Here is a 17,091-nt window from a genome sequence, read left to right on the forward strand (position 1 = left end):
TATTCTAAGATGTTAAGACTTTTAAAAACAACACTTTGGAAAAATTCCCTGCTCAAGACTCCAAGAGCGGCCGTCGTGTGCACTGACCGGTGGTAGATCTTTTCTTCAATGGTGCCCGCAGTGAGGAGCCTGTACACAGTCACCTGCTTCTTCTGGCCTATTCTCCATGCTCGCTCCCGGGCCTGTGGCAGAGAGAGACCTCTCAACAAGAATCCTTCCCAATGACAAGCACTGACTATAAGAAACAAAGCTAGCCGGTCACAACCTTTCACTCCCAGAGTCAGAATTTTGACTCATGACGTCAAGTACACCTAAGGCCTACTCAGGAAGATGAAGAGCCAGTTGACAAGACATCTGTACTTGAAAAAAATGTTTGTAACTATGCCTATGTTCTTTTTGCCCCAACTCTAGGAAAGAATGCTATGGATAAACTGTTGAAGATGGTTCCTGTCCACGTGGCTCTGAAGGGTGTCTTCTTCCACGTTGAAGAACAGTAGACAACCAAAATGTGAAATGTACTCTGAAGTCAACCAGAACATCAAAGAACAGTCACAAGCACTAACCATGAAACTATATTTCTACTAACATATTCTTTTCTTAAAAAAATAAAAAACAAACCTGTGTGTCTGTGCTTGGGTTCCAGTCGGGGTCATAGATGACAACTCTGTTTGCCCCTGTCAGGTTGACACCTAAACCGCCCACCCGCGTGGTCAGAAGAAACACAAATATGGATGTGTCCTAGAGGTAAGACACACAACACTGAGCACACGCACTTAAGACCAGTTATAGCTCTCAGCCTCTGCCTCCACATACTGTACACACGGAACTACTGGGCTGTTCCCAATACAAGGAATGGTAATGTCCTAGAGACCTCTGGTGAATCAAAATCTCATTTCACACCTTTTACTTTTAATATTTAATAGAAATATTGAAAAATTGGGTTTTTAGGAGGAAAATACATTCTGTGGAAAACACATTCTTTGTTTGAACACACACATGCCCACCCCCACCCCCAAATATCTAGAAGTGCACAGAGTTAAAAGCAACAAGTCTTCCCTTAGGCCCCCTCCCAAGCCCAGATGTCAACGCTGCTTCGGTGGGTAAGGGTGTGGCTTCGGTGGGTAAGGGTGTGGATATGCTTAGTCCTTTCCCTCCACGTACAGCAGCACCGCTCAACTTTCCTGTTACATTCACATGTTACCTCATTGTATCTTGTAATCAGTGGCTGTCTTGAAGCTATTGTAGTGGTACCATCCATCTTGAGATAGGTATACTTTTGGGCTCTAAGGAATACTTCAAGTATGTCCAGCATCTGTTTGGAGGTGGAGGATAAGAATTTGCAAAGCAAATACACATTCCCAGTGAGTGCTTCTCTATTTGTGTAAATGGTCACACCTTTCCCCAACAGGCCTATGTTAAAAGGAGTTTCTTGCTTTAGGACAGATAAACAGAACTGTTAAAATAGTAGTTTTGGTATATCCGTATGGTTAATTCTTACTTTTGTAAACAGCCAAAGCTCAGGCCTAAACTCACTTGCAGACCAAAATCACATGGTGAGCTTTTTTAAAAAGTCAACTTTTAGATACCAACTCTAGAGAAAGATCTAAACTCCCAAAGAAATCAGCAGACTGCCACCTCAGCATCAGTGGTAGACTTGCTTCAGAATCATTACTCTAGACTGAATCCCATTTTGTGAGTTGATGGCTGTCATAAAGAACCAGCCTGTTTCCTGTCTGAAGTCTGTGCACTCACCTGCCTTGACTGAGAAAACAGCAATACTCGCTGACCCTGCTTGTGCCATATTTTCAACAAAGATTCAACAACAATCATTTTCCCAGAACGTTTCCAGTACCCAAACTGATCTTCTTCTAGTTCATCATCAGGAAGACCTTTGAGATTCTTGGGACCTCCAGAAAAGAGATCAGGGTGGTTGCAAATTTTCCTTAGGGCTATGAGTCCGGAGAAAATCTATGATAAAAAAGACCATATGTACACTCAGATGACCCCATGTAAAGTAAGATTCCCTAGGCAAGGAGGCTATTCAACCTATAACACAGACTAAAAAACAGGTCTCCACCAGTTTCTTAGTTTCTTCTCTAATCACAGCATTATCAGGAGCTGGGAGAAATTAACTTTCACTCATCTTGTTTCCCTGATAGAACAAGTTCTCGGAAACAAAAAAATTCTACTGGACTGAACACGTCTACAGGGGTCATATACAATTGCTGACAATTCATTTTCCCTCACTAGAAAAAAGGCATGCTGTTCACAGCATTATAAACTTAATATAAAAAAGGAACTTGCCTTTTAAATATAGATCAGAAATGTCCTATCAACCTAAACTTGAAGACATCAGTCATGTGACTTATCAAATGCATTTAAATATTACACTCCTAAGTACCTTACTAAAAGTTCTGCAGTTTAATATGAGTCAGAGGTTGAGGATCCATTTACCTTTAGACTATTATTATATCCAAAAAAAAAAAAAAAACTGCATGAAAAATGCACGAATCGGAAACATATGAAGTATGGTCCATGCAGAAGGGCACAGAAGATGAGGGGTGAGTGCCCCTGGCCCATCCCCACAAAAGGACATTAACAAAACTTCAATAATGGGGCTCTTCCAGCCTTGAGAGGATGACTCAAATCAAACTCACTGGTATAAAAGCTTGAGCAAAAAAGGAGAAATCACCATTAAGCCAATAATCAAAGGGTAGGGTAGCTATCACTAGTAAACAGCAGTTAAACAGATTAACAATAAATGATCTGAATAAGTCAGGAACACTGGCAAACCTCCCCAGAGTCATCCGTGACTCATTTTTCTTCCTTTCAATCTGCACTGTCCAATGCAGTAGTCACTAGTCACACGTGGCTCCCGAGTACATGAAGGGTGGCTAGTTCAAATTGTGACGTGCTGCATTTGTAAAATACACACCCAATTTCGAAGACAAAAACAGGAGTAAAATATCTTGCTAATCATTTTTAATTTTTGATTACATATTAAAATGTATTTTAGATACATTAGGTCAAATAAAATATATGATCAAAATTAATTTCACCTGTTTCTCTTTTTCCTTTTTAATGTGACTACTAGAAAATTTACAATTCCAAGTGTAGTTTGCATTCTCTCTCCTGGATAGTGTGATCTAGACCTTCTAACTTGGAGAGACCTGAAGAAGTTAAGGGGAGATTCATGGAGACGAACAGATTTGAATGACTGAAAAAACCTCCTGTAGCTACCAATAAGAAATGAAATAAGAAATTGTGAGAGATGGTTAAAAGAAATGAAATGACCTAATCACACTCACATTAATAGAGTCTTTTGGAGAAAACACTAGCTAGGAACTTCTGAATTCTGGACACTAGTAGAAAGAGAGCTTTCTCAGTATTGAAAGGAACAGAATCACCATAAATAAACTACTGTCCTACCCCGGAGACAATAAGTATTAGAGCCAGGGACATTTGAACTAGATTTATATCTGGTTCCTAATATGGCAATGGTTCATAAACATTTATTGGGGAATAGAGCTCCTTTAGGAAGCTGATAAAAGTTATGAATCCTCACGATCCTCTCCACAAGATATGTAATTTTGGTCATAATATCTGGGAAAACCCAGTTATGTACCTGACACTTGCCCACCTACCAAGTAAGACCCTCGGAAGTAACAGTAACTGCACAGCTCGCAGCTGCATTTGCGTCTGGGTTCAGATCCACAGTGCACAGCTCTGCAACCTTCCACCTTCCACCAGTTACCTAACTCCTCTGCACCTTACGGCTCCAGGCCATAGGCTGACTGCACATCTACCATGCAGGACTGCATGCAAGTGAAGTGAGATGACAGTATGTGAAAAGCCTGGCATACTATAGATCCTAGTTTCTTTTCCTCCCTCGCTTCCCTTGGTCCACAATTCATTTCTCCAGCTTCTATTTTTTAGCTGACCTGCATCTCTCCATTGAGAATCCTGTAAACTTCTTTGGAATCAACAAAATTTTGGTAGACTTTATGCTGCTCATCTGTAAGACGGCAAAATAAGACCTACGGAGGGGAAAAACAAGGAAACTATAATTTCAAAAAAAAATTAACAGAAATAATTAAAATATCAGCAAAACTTCCCGATCAAAAGAGCACAATGCATGCGATTTTAATGATATCCCTATAATTAATATGAAAACAACAAAGGGTGATAATACTTCTCACCATACCCTCCTCACCAGCCCCTCCATTTCTGTCACTCATCTACCTCCAGGGCCCACCCCACAGTCCCCAAAGACTGGCTTCCTGCTCACGAACAAGTTCAGGGCCCAGGTGCACAGACCGTCCTCCATGTTAGCCTCCAAGTGCTCAAACCATCCCACCTCCCATGACCCATGCCATGCTCTACTCGCAGACCTGACCAGAGACCACAACCTCACCTGGAGCTCTCCCTTTCCTGGAGCTCTAAGTGCAGGCCCATGAGTTACCAGACTCACCTTGGAAGGCAATCCCTATCCTCCCAGCCCACTGCACCAACCACTCCATGCCATCGTGCTCTGTGACCCTTCACCTCTCAACCCTCCCTCCTTCGTGAAGTCCACTACCACCAGTTACATTCCCATGGATGCTCATTTAGCTACCCCTCTGTCACCTACCTGGACTGCTTTCAACTCCCTGCATCTTCCCTGTAAACTTCCAAATACAGGTCAACTCAACCATCAGTCTTCTGTAGGCCTATGGTCAGTGCCGGTGCTGCTGGAGAAAAGCTCCTACCCGGCAGCTTCCTGCCATGGTCTGCCCTGCTCCAGGGGGTCCTCTACGCATGCCCACCCAGAGCCTTCCATAAGCCCAGAGCAACTGTGCCCATGCTCCTCACCACCTAAGCCACCCACACCTCTGTCTCAACTTCTACTTAAAAACAATCAGACAAATAAAAACAAAATGAAAATCAAACCTGAACCTACCAGGATCAGGCATGATTCCCTGGTTTTCACTCCCTAACATGTCTCTACTTCTGCATCCACCTCATCTTCCTTTATTCCCAGAGAAAGAGGTTCCTGAACGGGATGGAAGGCAACGCTTCAACCTCTGCACAGCATCTGAAGACCCACTCATTCTCCTCAGTAGAGTGTGCCTCACCTGTTAGCCTCCAAGTGGAAGATGGGGGCTTCCCTGGGAAAATAAGGTACAATCCCCACCTCCACTTCCTCACCTCCACTCACTCCTGAAGCCTACACACAGAGCAAGCCTCACATGCACCTCTGTTGATGTCACTGAGGCATCACTCATGACTTCCTAGTGGCCAAACACACTGGGTCCTTACCAGGTCACCCTACTCACCTTTCGACGCCCAGGCCTTCACTTCTGCTCATGCACCTGTCTTCGCCAGCCTCCCCAGTCTTCCCAGCTAGCTCCTCCTCTTCTACCCTCCTCCTTGCTCTCAACCCTGACCACACTGCCCTCCCTGCTGTCCATGGAGGCCCCAAAGCACTGCCACAGCCCACCATCTGCAATGCTCTGCCTTCAAAACCTATATGACTTGCTCCTTCGCCTTCTTTAGGCCTCTGCTCAAGTGTCAGTTCATCAAAAGTCTTCTCTGACCATCCCTTATAAATGGCCCACTTCCCCAAATCCTTGCCCTCAGCATTCCCAGCTTATCCTTCAACCCTGCTTCATTTGTCTCCACACTTACTGCTGCTACCTGACATCTTCTAGAGTTTCTGTGACACTCTCCCTCAAGAATAAATGTGGGTTCCCACAAGAACAAAACTTGCTTTGTTCACTGCTATATCTCAGAGCCTAGGATCATGACAGGCACATGGTTGGCACCTAATATAATTTGTAGCATGAATGAATTAGGGGCTTAAGGAGAATGGAGATGTTTAAAAGAGCAATTGTAGGAACCCATGTGTCAATAAGAGGGAGGTCAAAGCCTGTGGACTAGAGAAGAATCCACTGAGGGCAGACGCCACAGCAGGCCTAGCCTGACCACAGTTCCAGGATCATACCTCACCAGACTCACCCACAGAGGAGAATCAGAGTGAAGAGAAAGGCACACTTATGCTTTAGGAATGCTTTGTTAACTCCTGGATTTACAGACCTGTTCATTTTTATCTGGCAAAGAAAGGCTCATCTTGACATCTGACTTCATTCTCCGTAGTAGATATGGATTTATGGTATCTCGTAATACACATGCACACTTGTAAGCAGTTTTGACCTTTAAAAAGAGCAGAGAAGAGAACAATACCATACATGTTTAAGGAATGTATTTGTTCTTACCTCTCAATAGATTCCATTCCTTAAAAAAAATAAAAGAATGACCAACAGCTGTACAAAGTCAGTGGGAAATGATTGCAAAATGGTTAGAAAAAGCTAGCATAAGTTCCATATACTCCAAGGGGTGGTAGCTTTCATAATATTATCAGTTAAAAAAATTATCTCATTAACCACAATGTACAACAAAACTGATAATTTTGTGCCTTATTTCTCTTGTACACTTTCTTTTAATTATTACTGTACAGTTAAACCCTAAAGTAGAGACTTATTGGGTTCTTGACCACCACCCCTAGGGGAAAAACTGCTTTTGTACAAATCTCTGTTTATGATCTTGTATTCTCCAAAAGCTACAAAGGCACTCTGTAAAGCTGAAGATCAAAAGCTAACTCTAGGGAAAAGCTGCAGTGATGGAGCAGCCAGCCAATAAGCAGAGATTAGTGCCCACTGGAGACTTACAAGAGTAAGTTCAACAAGAGCCCTCTGATCCTAGAAACGAAAGGTCACTCTGCCCTAAAATGCAGCATATGGTTCTGTAATGGAGCACGGCCACATGAGATGAGTACTAAATATACGCAAAAAACAAAGCCCCACAGCCCAGAAAACCACTCCCTCTGCAATTCACTTACAGGCAAAGCAGTCAATAAATTATTGCTACTTCAAAAAAAAACTAAATAGGCTTAACAACTTAGTAAATTACTATTTCATGGAAAAAATTCCAACCAAAGTTTCAATTTAAGAAAGTCAGTTGTAAAATGAATGATAATAAAAAAGAGCTTGACCACACAGAAAAAAAGTTAAAAAGTTAACTTGTTAAAAAATATTTTTAAAGAATGCTAAAAATACCTCACTCATGCACATATATGTATGTGTGTGTATCTGTTGCGTGAACGCATGTGCATAAATATTAAAATAGGCTTTACTTGGAATAATACATAAAAAAGCTCAACTAATCAATGACTTTTATTTATATATAACCCCTTAAATATATCATTCAGACATTGATAAAAATCACCTTGAAGATGATGATGAGGTACCTATTACTATTTCTGATGCAGAGATGATGAAATTTCAGAATTTAAAAACACAGTCCCACCAAGGAAGCATGAATGTACAGTCTATAAAGAAAACTGCCCCCACAACCTCCCTCCGCCCACACCCCCTTCCACAGAAGAATGAGCATGATGGTTGGAGGTGCTGGTTAACTACACCAGGGCTAGGCTGGGGAGCGGCCGGGCTGTGGCTCCTGCTCTTTCCTGCATGCCACCCCACGGAGATGATCTTCTGTTTCACTCCCAACTGGCTCCCAGTCTGTTTCTCTGTTCATAAAAATACAAGGTGGGATCCAGCTAGATTTCTCTACCAATGCTCACATCCCAGTGCTGTGGAAAACGGACACCTTGCTGAGCATGCCCACGCTACTTCCTACTCTGACAAGGAAGAGTTCTGCCTCTTCCTGAGCACAGTGGCCTTAGGCGAGTCACCAGAACGCTGGGAATCAAAAACCTTGTGTGTGGAATGAAGAGGGTCAACTAGGCATCTCTGCAAGCTCTTCTCAGTTCTCACATGCCCTGCCCCAGCTGAGCACACCAACCCCAGCAGCAGTCTGTATTTGGGCTGCTGACATGCTCCCCCTCACCTTCCTCACCTTTCAGGCTCCAGCTTAGTCATCCCTTCTCCAGGAAGCCTTTCTGAGCTCCATAAGCTCTGACACTGGGCATCTCCCCTGATCACAGTTGTCACTGTCCTGTACTGGGACCAGGTTTATTTGCCATTTTCCCCTGTGCCCACCCCTACTGGACTGGAAATACCTTCATGGGAAGGTTCTGGTTTCCAGCTCCTGCCATCATTTTAGCACCAGCATGACAGTCTTAGAATTCAATAATGCACGGCAACATGGTCTTTTTTTTTTTTTTTTTTTTGAGACGGAGTCTCGCTCTGTCGCCAGGCTGGAGTGCAGTGGCCGGATCTCAGCTCACTGCAAGCTCCGCCTCCCGGGTTCACACCATTCTCCTGCCTCAGCCTCCCGAGTAGCCGGGACTACGGGCGCCCGCCACCTCGCCTGGCTAGCTTTTTGTATCTTTTTAGTAGAGACGGGGTTTCACTGTGTTAGCCAGGATGGTCTCGATCTCCTGACCTCGTGATCCGCCCATCTCAGCCTCCCAAAGTGCTGGGATTACAGGCTTGAGCCACCGCGCCCGGCAACATGGTCTTAAACAAAAAGGAGCAAATACAACCAATGCTCTGCTTTCAAAGATCTCACCCGCTAGGAAGGGCAGAAAGACAAGTACACAGATTCCTGAAACAAGAACTTCAAGGAAAAAATAGATCATAATGACATGTTCTCAAATCATTTTTCTATAAATGACTTATTAATGTCAAAGGAGAAGTGGTAACTTCACAGAGTTTAGATCTGGCCAACACCAACTTAAAGTAATCAGAGTTAACATCACCCATAGTGGGACAGACAGACAGCATGTTCCTCCAGATACCACGCACTGAGGAAGACACATCATTTCTGTGATATTCCTGGTCAAAATGTATAACCTGAATCCAATCATGAAAAAATGTAAGGCAAACCCAAACTGAGGTACATTCTACAAATTAACAGGCCTATAGTCTTTAAAAATGTCAAGATAATGAAGGGCAAAACAAACGGTCCCAGATTAAAGGAGACTAGAGACACAGAAACTACTGGAACAACTGACAAAATATGAGTGATTATAGACTAGATAACAGACTCCTATCAATGTTAAACTTCCTTCTGATTTTGTTGCTTACACTGGCTATGTAAGAGGCTATCCTTGTTCTTGGAAATACACACTGAAGGATTTGGAGAAACGGGCATCAGGTCTGCAACCTGCCCTCAGATGGTTAGAAAACAGTAACTTCAGCTGTGAATCTACATGGAAAGAGGTGCGGGAGAGGGAGGGGAGGAATAGTAAAGCCAATGTGGCAAAATGTTTGCAAAATGCTAACAATCAGTGAATCTGGGTGAAGTGTTAAGAGGGTTTTCTTGTTTGTTTGTTCTTTTAAAATTCTTACAACTTTTTGTTAAGTTTGAAATTATTTCAAAATGAATTAAAAAAAAAAAAATAGAATGGTATAATGGGAGATTGAGAGAAAGAAGAGAGTCCTTACAAAAGTTAGCTGAAAATAATTCAATCTCAAAATGTAAAAGATGTTAAAATTGTTTCTGACAATCTTTTAATCTTAAAGGTCTAAAATTCTTTTTCTAATTAAATATTCCAAAATACAAGAGCTTCTCTTTTGGTGGAAAGTCTCATCCCTGGCTCAGCCATGACCTGGTAGGCACAGGCCAACCCAAGAAGGGCTGCCGAGAAACCCTGCCTCCCATCCAGGCTGTAGCCTGCCCTACAAGCCACAAACTGCCCTGTGGCTAACTTTACCTCCTGGCATTTCTGCTTGTGACCACCCCATTCCATCAGGTGCCCGGGCCTGAAACCTCAGGAGTCAGTCAGTCATTCACAGCAAGCTTAGCCCCTACTCCATCTCCTCGATCCTATCAGCCTCCAAACCTTGTTTGTTCTGCCTAAAAATGCCACCTGAGTCTCCTGCCCCACCATCTTTCTCAGACCACCACCCAAGATCAGGTACAGGTCCTCATGGCCCTCACCCCAGTGGTTCCTGCAGGTCACTCAGTGCCAGCCTCCCTCCTGTGACTACCCTGTAGCATGACAAACCCCTGAGAACCAGCATCTTCCAGAGTCCTGCTCAGACACTTTCAGTAGCCCAGTCCTCCCTGAGTGCCACTGCTTCCCTTTCAAGGCCCTTCAGTTCTGGCATCCACAGCTTTCTAGCTATGCCCCCACAAGCATCTCCGATCCAGTCAAGTGGGTCTCTTCACTGCCCCCAGCCACATATGGTGGCTGCATTCACACTGTTGCCCTAATCAAGGATGCCCTCACTCTCCATGGCCTACATTCCCAGAATCAGGTTAAGGGCCATGTCTCATTAAATCATCCCTGAACAGTCCGATCCTCCTGGTGTTTCTAAGTTTCTCCACCACTTTATAAGATGCACTACCCCAATTTGCAGAACTAAATTACATGCTGTTCCAAATGATTTGTCCTTGTTTCATAATTTCTAACTGCTCTTCTGACCACATGTGACATCTTTTTAAAATTTGTTGTCTGACTAAAACATCCCAGGAACAATGCCAAAACTGTTTAATTTCCATTAAACAAAGAGATATTTTATTCTAGGGCTTTCTTCTCTGTGAGTATTTTTCATGATGTTTTAAGTAAAAAAAATACGATCAAGCAAAAATAATTTTGTGATTTTTTTAATCAGATACCAATTTATAAGCCTGGCCATCTTTCTCACATTCTGAATGACTTGGCTACAAATTATAGTATTTAATAGGAGCATTTTAAATACTAAACTGCCAAAAGTATTATCATCCCAATATATTACCTGTACTGGGGAAGCATTTGAATATCCCCCCATGGTGATGGGGACGGAGAACTGCTCCATAAACACAGGCAACGTGCCTAACTTTCCCGGGAAGATGAAGTCAAAGAGCGACCACAGCTCTCGGAGGTTATTTTGCATTGGTGAGCCAGACAGGATGATCCGATGAGGGGTGCGAAACTATTTGAGGAAAGGAAACACCTTTTTATTAAATTTACCTTTTAGCAATCACCATTCCTACCCCAAAACGCTCCTCTGCAATATTATTTACACATTTACTCATTATTCTTGCATCATTTTGGTACTCTCTAAAACATACACATTTTATGCAATTACAAATCCTTAATTACATTTAGATGAAAAAATTACAAAGAATTTATTCTTATTGTTGAAGCTGAATACTATAGAGTTGGGTTTGGTTACATTCTAACAACTGGCCCCTACAAGAGACACTAAATAACGTGAACAATCAGAATTAAAGACATGATCAAGGGCAAAAATAAGGAGTTCTTTGCATTAACGAAAATGCACATTTTAAATTCCTTGTGCAGTTGGCACAAGAAAAGATTAATAAATGTGTTACTAAAAGCAGATAGTTTATTCTGAATTAAATATTCTTCTCCACCTGGAAATCTCCCTTGTTATAAGAGGTCATACCTGTTTGCAAGCAAGGGTGACAGCAGCATTTGGATTTCGAATTTTGTGTCCTTCGTCCAAGATCACATAATGCCAGTCATACCTGCTAATGTCATCCTGCATCAGTCGAATGTAGGAGTAAGATGTGATCAAAATTCCATGACAATGAGCAACATCTCGAATTAGTTTCTCCTAAGACCATAATAAAATGGTAAAGTCAGTTTTAAATAAGAAGTGACACCCTTTCAATCATGACACAATCTAAAGCACTTTATAAAAATGCATAAATACAAACATAACATGCACAATCATAGACATTATCAGCACTGGAAGTGTATTTGTTAACCTGGCAAGTAGTAAACAGTCATTATTGGGGGAAGGAGACTCTCAAAAAGATGACAAAGTTATAATACATATTTATATAAATATATACATATATTAAATTTTTATTTTTATTTTTTTCAAAACATCCTTTGTGTCCATCCTTGTTAAAACAACAATGTGGGCCGGGCGCGGTGGCTCAAGCCTGTAATCCCAGCACTTTGGGAGGCCAAGACGGGTGGATCACAAGGTCAGAAGATCGAGACCATCCTGGCGAACACGGTGAAACCCCGTCTCTACTAAAAAATACAAAAAACTAGCCGGGCGAGATGGCGGGCGCCTGTAGTCCCAGTTACTTGGGAGGCTGAGGCAGGAGAATGGCGTAAACCTGGGAGGCGGAGCTTGCAGTGAGCTGAGATCCGGCCACTGCACTCCAGCCCGGGCGACAGAGCGAGACTCCGTCTCAAAAAAAAAACAAAAAAACAAAAAAACAAAAAAAAAACAACAATGTGAATGGAAAATATATTAATTTAAAACAAAAGCAAGAAAATAAGAGAAAATCCAAAGACACACGGCAGACAAATCTAGGATCTCTAACAATGTATAACAGGAATTCCAGGACTGAGTGGAAAGGATATAAAAGCAATGATTTTAAAATGATAGAAAAAAAGCCAGTACAGTGGCTTACACCTGTAATCCCAGCACTTTGGGAGGCTGAGGTGGGTGGATTGCTTGAGCCCAGGAGTTCGAGACCAGCCTAGGCAACATGGTGAAAGCCTATCTCTACTAAAAACTTTTAAAAGTTAGCTGGATGTGGTGCCAAGCACCTGTAGTCCCATCTACTCAGGAGGCTGAGGTGGGAGGATCCCTTGAGCCCAGGAGGTCAAGGCTGCACTGAGCGGTGATGGCACCACTGCACTCCAGCCTGGGTGACAGTCAGACTCTGTCTCAAAAAAAAAAAAAAAAGAAAATGATAGAAAACAATCTCCATAAATGGAGCCGAGATTTGAATCTACAGAACAAAACATCTCCCAGAGTGTCAGGCAGAGACACTAAAAAAAAGACATATCTGTAGACGTAGCTTACTAGATGTCTGAATTCCAAAAATAAATAAAAACAGCCAGGCAAAGTGGCTTATGCCTATAATCTCAGCACTTTGGGAAGCTGAGGGAGGAGGATCTCTTGAGGCCAGGAGTTCAAGACTAGCCTGAACAACAAAGCAAGACCTGTCTCTACAAAAAATAAAAAAATTAGCAGTGCATGGTGGTATACAGCTGCAGTGCCAGCTACTCAGCAGGCTCAGGCAAGAAGATCCCTTGAGCTCAGGAGTTTGAGGCTACAGTGAGCTATGATCTCACTACTGCATTCCAGGCTAGGCGATGGCGCGAGATCCTGACTCAAAAGAGAAAAATACTTTTAAAAATAAGAAGAAAGTGTCATACATTCTAGTCAGAACAAAACAGAAAAAGAAAATATTCCCTACAGAGGAAAAGGACTGCCTGCATCAGACATCTTTTCTGCAGCACTAAAAATGTCCGAAGGCAAAGAGGAAAATCTTTACATAATTCTAAGAAGCAAAAGTGGTGACCATAGATTCTACATCAATCCAAACTAGCAGTCATGCTTGACGAAGAAAATAAACAAATTCCAGCTTCAGGTAGGAAGGACTTGGAAGATCAGTCACCAACAGATTGGCTAGCTACCGTGCACTGTACCCAGACAGTGGAGTGGCGCAGTCGTGGACAAAAGGAAGGCATGCACAGACGCCGTGACCTGAAGAAAGACAGCAATGCTCCCGCCTCGCATCCTCACCACAGCCCATGCTCACAGCAGCTCCCCAAGGAAGGACAGAGGGGCCATCACTAACTCCATTTTACAGATGAGGGAACTGGGGTTGGAGATGGTAACTAATGTACCAGGTCATGCAGCTGCTAAGTGGTGGAGTCAGAATTCAAATGGAGAAAGGTAGCCAAATCCAAAGCTAGTACTACTGATATTAGGCAACACTACCTCCTACTAAAATATAAAAGAAAAAATTTAAAAAGAAGATTATATGTGATATACATACCATTTCTTAAATCATTAAAGCATAACAATAAAGCCTAAATATTAAACACTTAAATATGAATGAAACTGTTAAGAAATGATCTAAAATATTAAAAGGTATATATTTTTAAGTGTTACTGTAATTCCTATTTAGTTTCATAAAAGCTGCAGTGAGATTAAGGGAAAATAAAAGCGGACTAAAAATTCCACCCTCTCCAACGGTAGAATGGGACACAGGAAATTGATAGAGTTTAATTCTTAACCATGTCAGAAAAATATGTTAAAATACATTTGTCAAAACTTTAAGCTGATTACTGAGTAACAGCTGCTACTTCCACATAAATACTAGAAAATAAATAGAATGTAGAACTCTCAAACCATTACAAGGGAAAATAATAGAAAATAGCAAAAATCAGGACAACAGAAAACAGAAAACAAGATATCAGGTTTCAGACTAAACCTGGTAACCCACCACATGACAGTGGGTTATTAACAGTGAGACATTCCACTGGGTAAGGCAAAAACCTAGCCTTCTGTTTAAAAGAGACCCAAATCAGACTGGTACTGAAAGTTGCAATATGGGAATTATCAAAGATATATCAAAGAAATGCAAACCAAAAAAGGGCAGGATTAGCAATATAAATATGAAACAAAAAGGAGTAAATAGAAAGAGGGATATTTTATATTTTAATGGAGATGCCACAACAAGAAAAAAAAGCCATGAACCTTTACCTACCAAAAAGCGCAGCAATAAACACAAAAGCAGAGCCCTTAGAGCTGTCAAACTGACACACCCACAGCCTACCCAGAGAGCGGACCACAGCCTGAGAGAGAGTCAGTTCAAAGAAAATAAAACATTTAAAAAGAGGATGCAAAGGATTTGAGTATCACCATCAGAGCTCCTTTTAACTGTGATCAGCAGCACTTTAGACTATACAAAGAATATTCAATCTTTACAAACACTCTATTAAGAAAAGATGAAATCAAAATGAGCAGTCAACTTAGCCTGCTAAAAAAGGAAAATAAGAAAATTAGCAGGATAAAAATTAGTGGGTACTAAAAAAACTGGTAGAATTGATGAAGCAAATAATAACCCTTTGGAAAGACTAAACCAAACCAACCTCTGAAAAGTAAGTCAAAAGAACAGACTGAGATGTACAGCATCAGAAATGTTAAAGGAACACAATTACAGATGTAGAGAATACGAAAGTGTTAAACAATATACATACCACAAAATCTGAACATTTTGACAGATATGATAGCTAAAAAGTTCATTGCCAAAATGGACCCAAGAAAAATCAGACCAACAGAACGAACCAATACTGAACAATGTGAAAAAGATGTTACACTCTTCTTACCAAAAGTCTACCAGACCCAAAGGGGTTTTATGAGTAAAGTAGGAATAGATCCTATTACTGAAATTGTTCCAAAATACAGAAAAAGAATGGATTCCAAATCATTGTTACAAGGCTAGCAAACCCTGTTTTCGAAACTGACACAGCACACTTACATGTGTGCATACACGCCTCTAAACTAGAGATCCACCACTTTACAGATAAAACCTAGTAATATATTAACCTAATAAGGCTTATCACAGGAATACAAGAATAGCTATTAGGAAGCCTAACATAATTCATGTAATCACAATCATCTCATATAAATTTTATAAAATACAACATCTTCAAAAAATGGTAATTTTGTATCTTCTTAAAGAACTAGGATTAAAATGTGTTTTAATTCAACAGAGTATAAAAGGGTACAACAAGAAAGGCTAAGACAATCTTAAGGAACAAAATAAAGAAGGGACATTGTCTTCTCATATGTTGTAATTCATGTAACATTCAAAGAGTTAATACAACTGCTGCAGAGAATAACCACAATGCCTGGACCTATTAATAATTTGACAGGTGTGTGCCATATTTTTATTACTATTATGACTACTCCTCTTCCATCTTCCCATTCACAGAATTCAACACCTGCACAATACCATATTGAAGGCCACACCTGAAAGAACCATTTCCTAACTTCTGACCTCACAAGAATACAGCACCTTGGAGTGCACAACGGCCTTAAAAACACACATACGGGTTCTTCAGGACTCCCTCGCACCAGCCCCACTCAGCTGCTGGTGCCAGTGAAGAAGGCAGTCTGCCCAGAGAAAAACCGTCCACCTCCAGCACCTCACCTGGTCAGACCTACGACCTTTAGAAGCCAAAGCCAAAATGAATTCTGGACATCACCTAGTGTAGCTGGAGCTTTCCCATAGTTATCAAATGAGACACCAAGCTTCTCAAATGTATACCACTGGAATGATGTTTAGTTTCTTATGCTTGTTTAAGGATTGAAGTTTATTTGGAAAATTCTAAATACTTTTATAGGTATAGAAATGTTAGCTATAGAAATACAAAACTTCGACTGTGTTCAGGAAGATGTATTAATGATTAACAAGAATTTAAAAGATGCTCATGTAAAAAGAACAAGAAATTGTTCAAAATGTCCCAACCGAAAATATAATCTCCACTTAGCCACTGGGTAAAACCCCATCTAAGATCATTTATTATCACCTGATTCAATCACAGAATTCTATAGCTGCCTAGACTGGAGTTTCAATAACGGTGAATTGTTGAATATTATGGACGTCTCTATCCAAACACTTAAGACAAATCATCTCGGGCGGTTTCAAATTAAAAGCTTGTAAAATATGTAACCTCTCCTAGTTTTTGCAATTAATAGGGTACATCTGCAATTAGCCTGACTTACTGAATGCAGTGCTGTTGTCATTAAAAGATGTCTGTGAAAGTGCTGCTGTTATTATGCAGGCTCAAGAGACCAATCCCTCCTAGAGGGCAAACAGTGGACTGGTGGAAAACAACAGCCATAAATCACACTGTCAGGCGGCGGGGAGAGGAGTGAAGCACAGGCACATGAAGGCCATTCACGGGAAACACAGTACAGCCGCTTCCTAGGCAGGATTTACTGCACCTGTAATTAATTAAAATTTCCTTCAAGCTAAATCTTTAATAAACAAGGATTTGTGCTGACAATAAGGAAAAAAAAGGGGGGCTCCAGCAATACAATTTTACAACATACCTCGCAGAACAAGCCCAGCATCTATCATGTCTTCTATCAGGTGTATACACTGACTCTAAAGTTAATAGGAATGATACCACTTTGCATTCTACTATAATTCGTGCACTTAGAATGTGTCTGAAATATTTCAGATGCTTGAGGAATAATGTGGCTTTTTTTTTTTTTAAGTTTTTTACTCCCGTCTAGCTTTTTAAAAAGCCATGTCTTTTTGCTCTAGTTTCAGAAAACAGGCCCTTTTAAAGAACGTCATGTTGACGGGAGTTTCATCGGATGGCCAAGTTTTTGTGTTATTTGCTTTTCTTTTTTTTTTTTTTTG

General features: G+C 41.2%; 1 protein-coding gene across 11 annotated transcripts in view; it reads right to left on the reverse strand.

Moving 5' to 3' along the window:
• The window catches only part of ERCC6 (ERCC excision repair 6, chromatin remodeling factor), an 82,244-nt gene that overhangs the window by 14,536 nt on the left and 50,617 nt on the right, over positions 1 to 17,091 (reverse strand). For 10 of the 11 annotated variants that reach the window (XM_003903626.3, XM_021943251.2, XM_021943243.2 and 7 more), the window contains 8 exons: positions 11,340 to 11,510; positions 10,686 to 10,862; positions 6,076 to 6,192; positions 3,942 to 4,037; positions 1,753 to 1,968; positions 1,202 to 1,312; positions 619 to 738; positions 88 to 182 (listed from right to left, as the gene is read on the reverse strand). In XM_003903626.3, coding sequence (XP_003903675.2) covers positions 88 to 182; positions 619 to 738; positions 1,202 to 1,312; positions 1,753 to 1,968; positions 3,942 to 4,037; positions 6,076 to 6,192; positions 10,686 to 10,862; positions 11,340 to 11,510 — 1,103 coding nt within the window. The remainder of the gene's footprint in view (positions 1 to 87; positions 183 to 618; positions 739 to 1,201; positions 1,313 to 1,752; positions 1,969 to 3,941; positions 4,038 to 6,075; positions 6,193 to 10,685; positions 10,863 to 11,339; positions 11,511 to 17,091) is intronic. The other variant, XM_021943250.2, reaches the window with a different exon arrangement.

Source organism: Papio anubis, chromosome 11, assembly GCF_008728515.1.
Source record: "Papio anubis isolate 15944 chromosome 11, Panubis1.0, whole genome shotgun sequence".
NCBI lineage: Eukaryota > Metazoa > Chordata > Mammalia > Primates > Cercopithecidae > Papio > Papio anubis.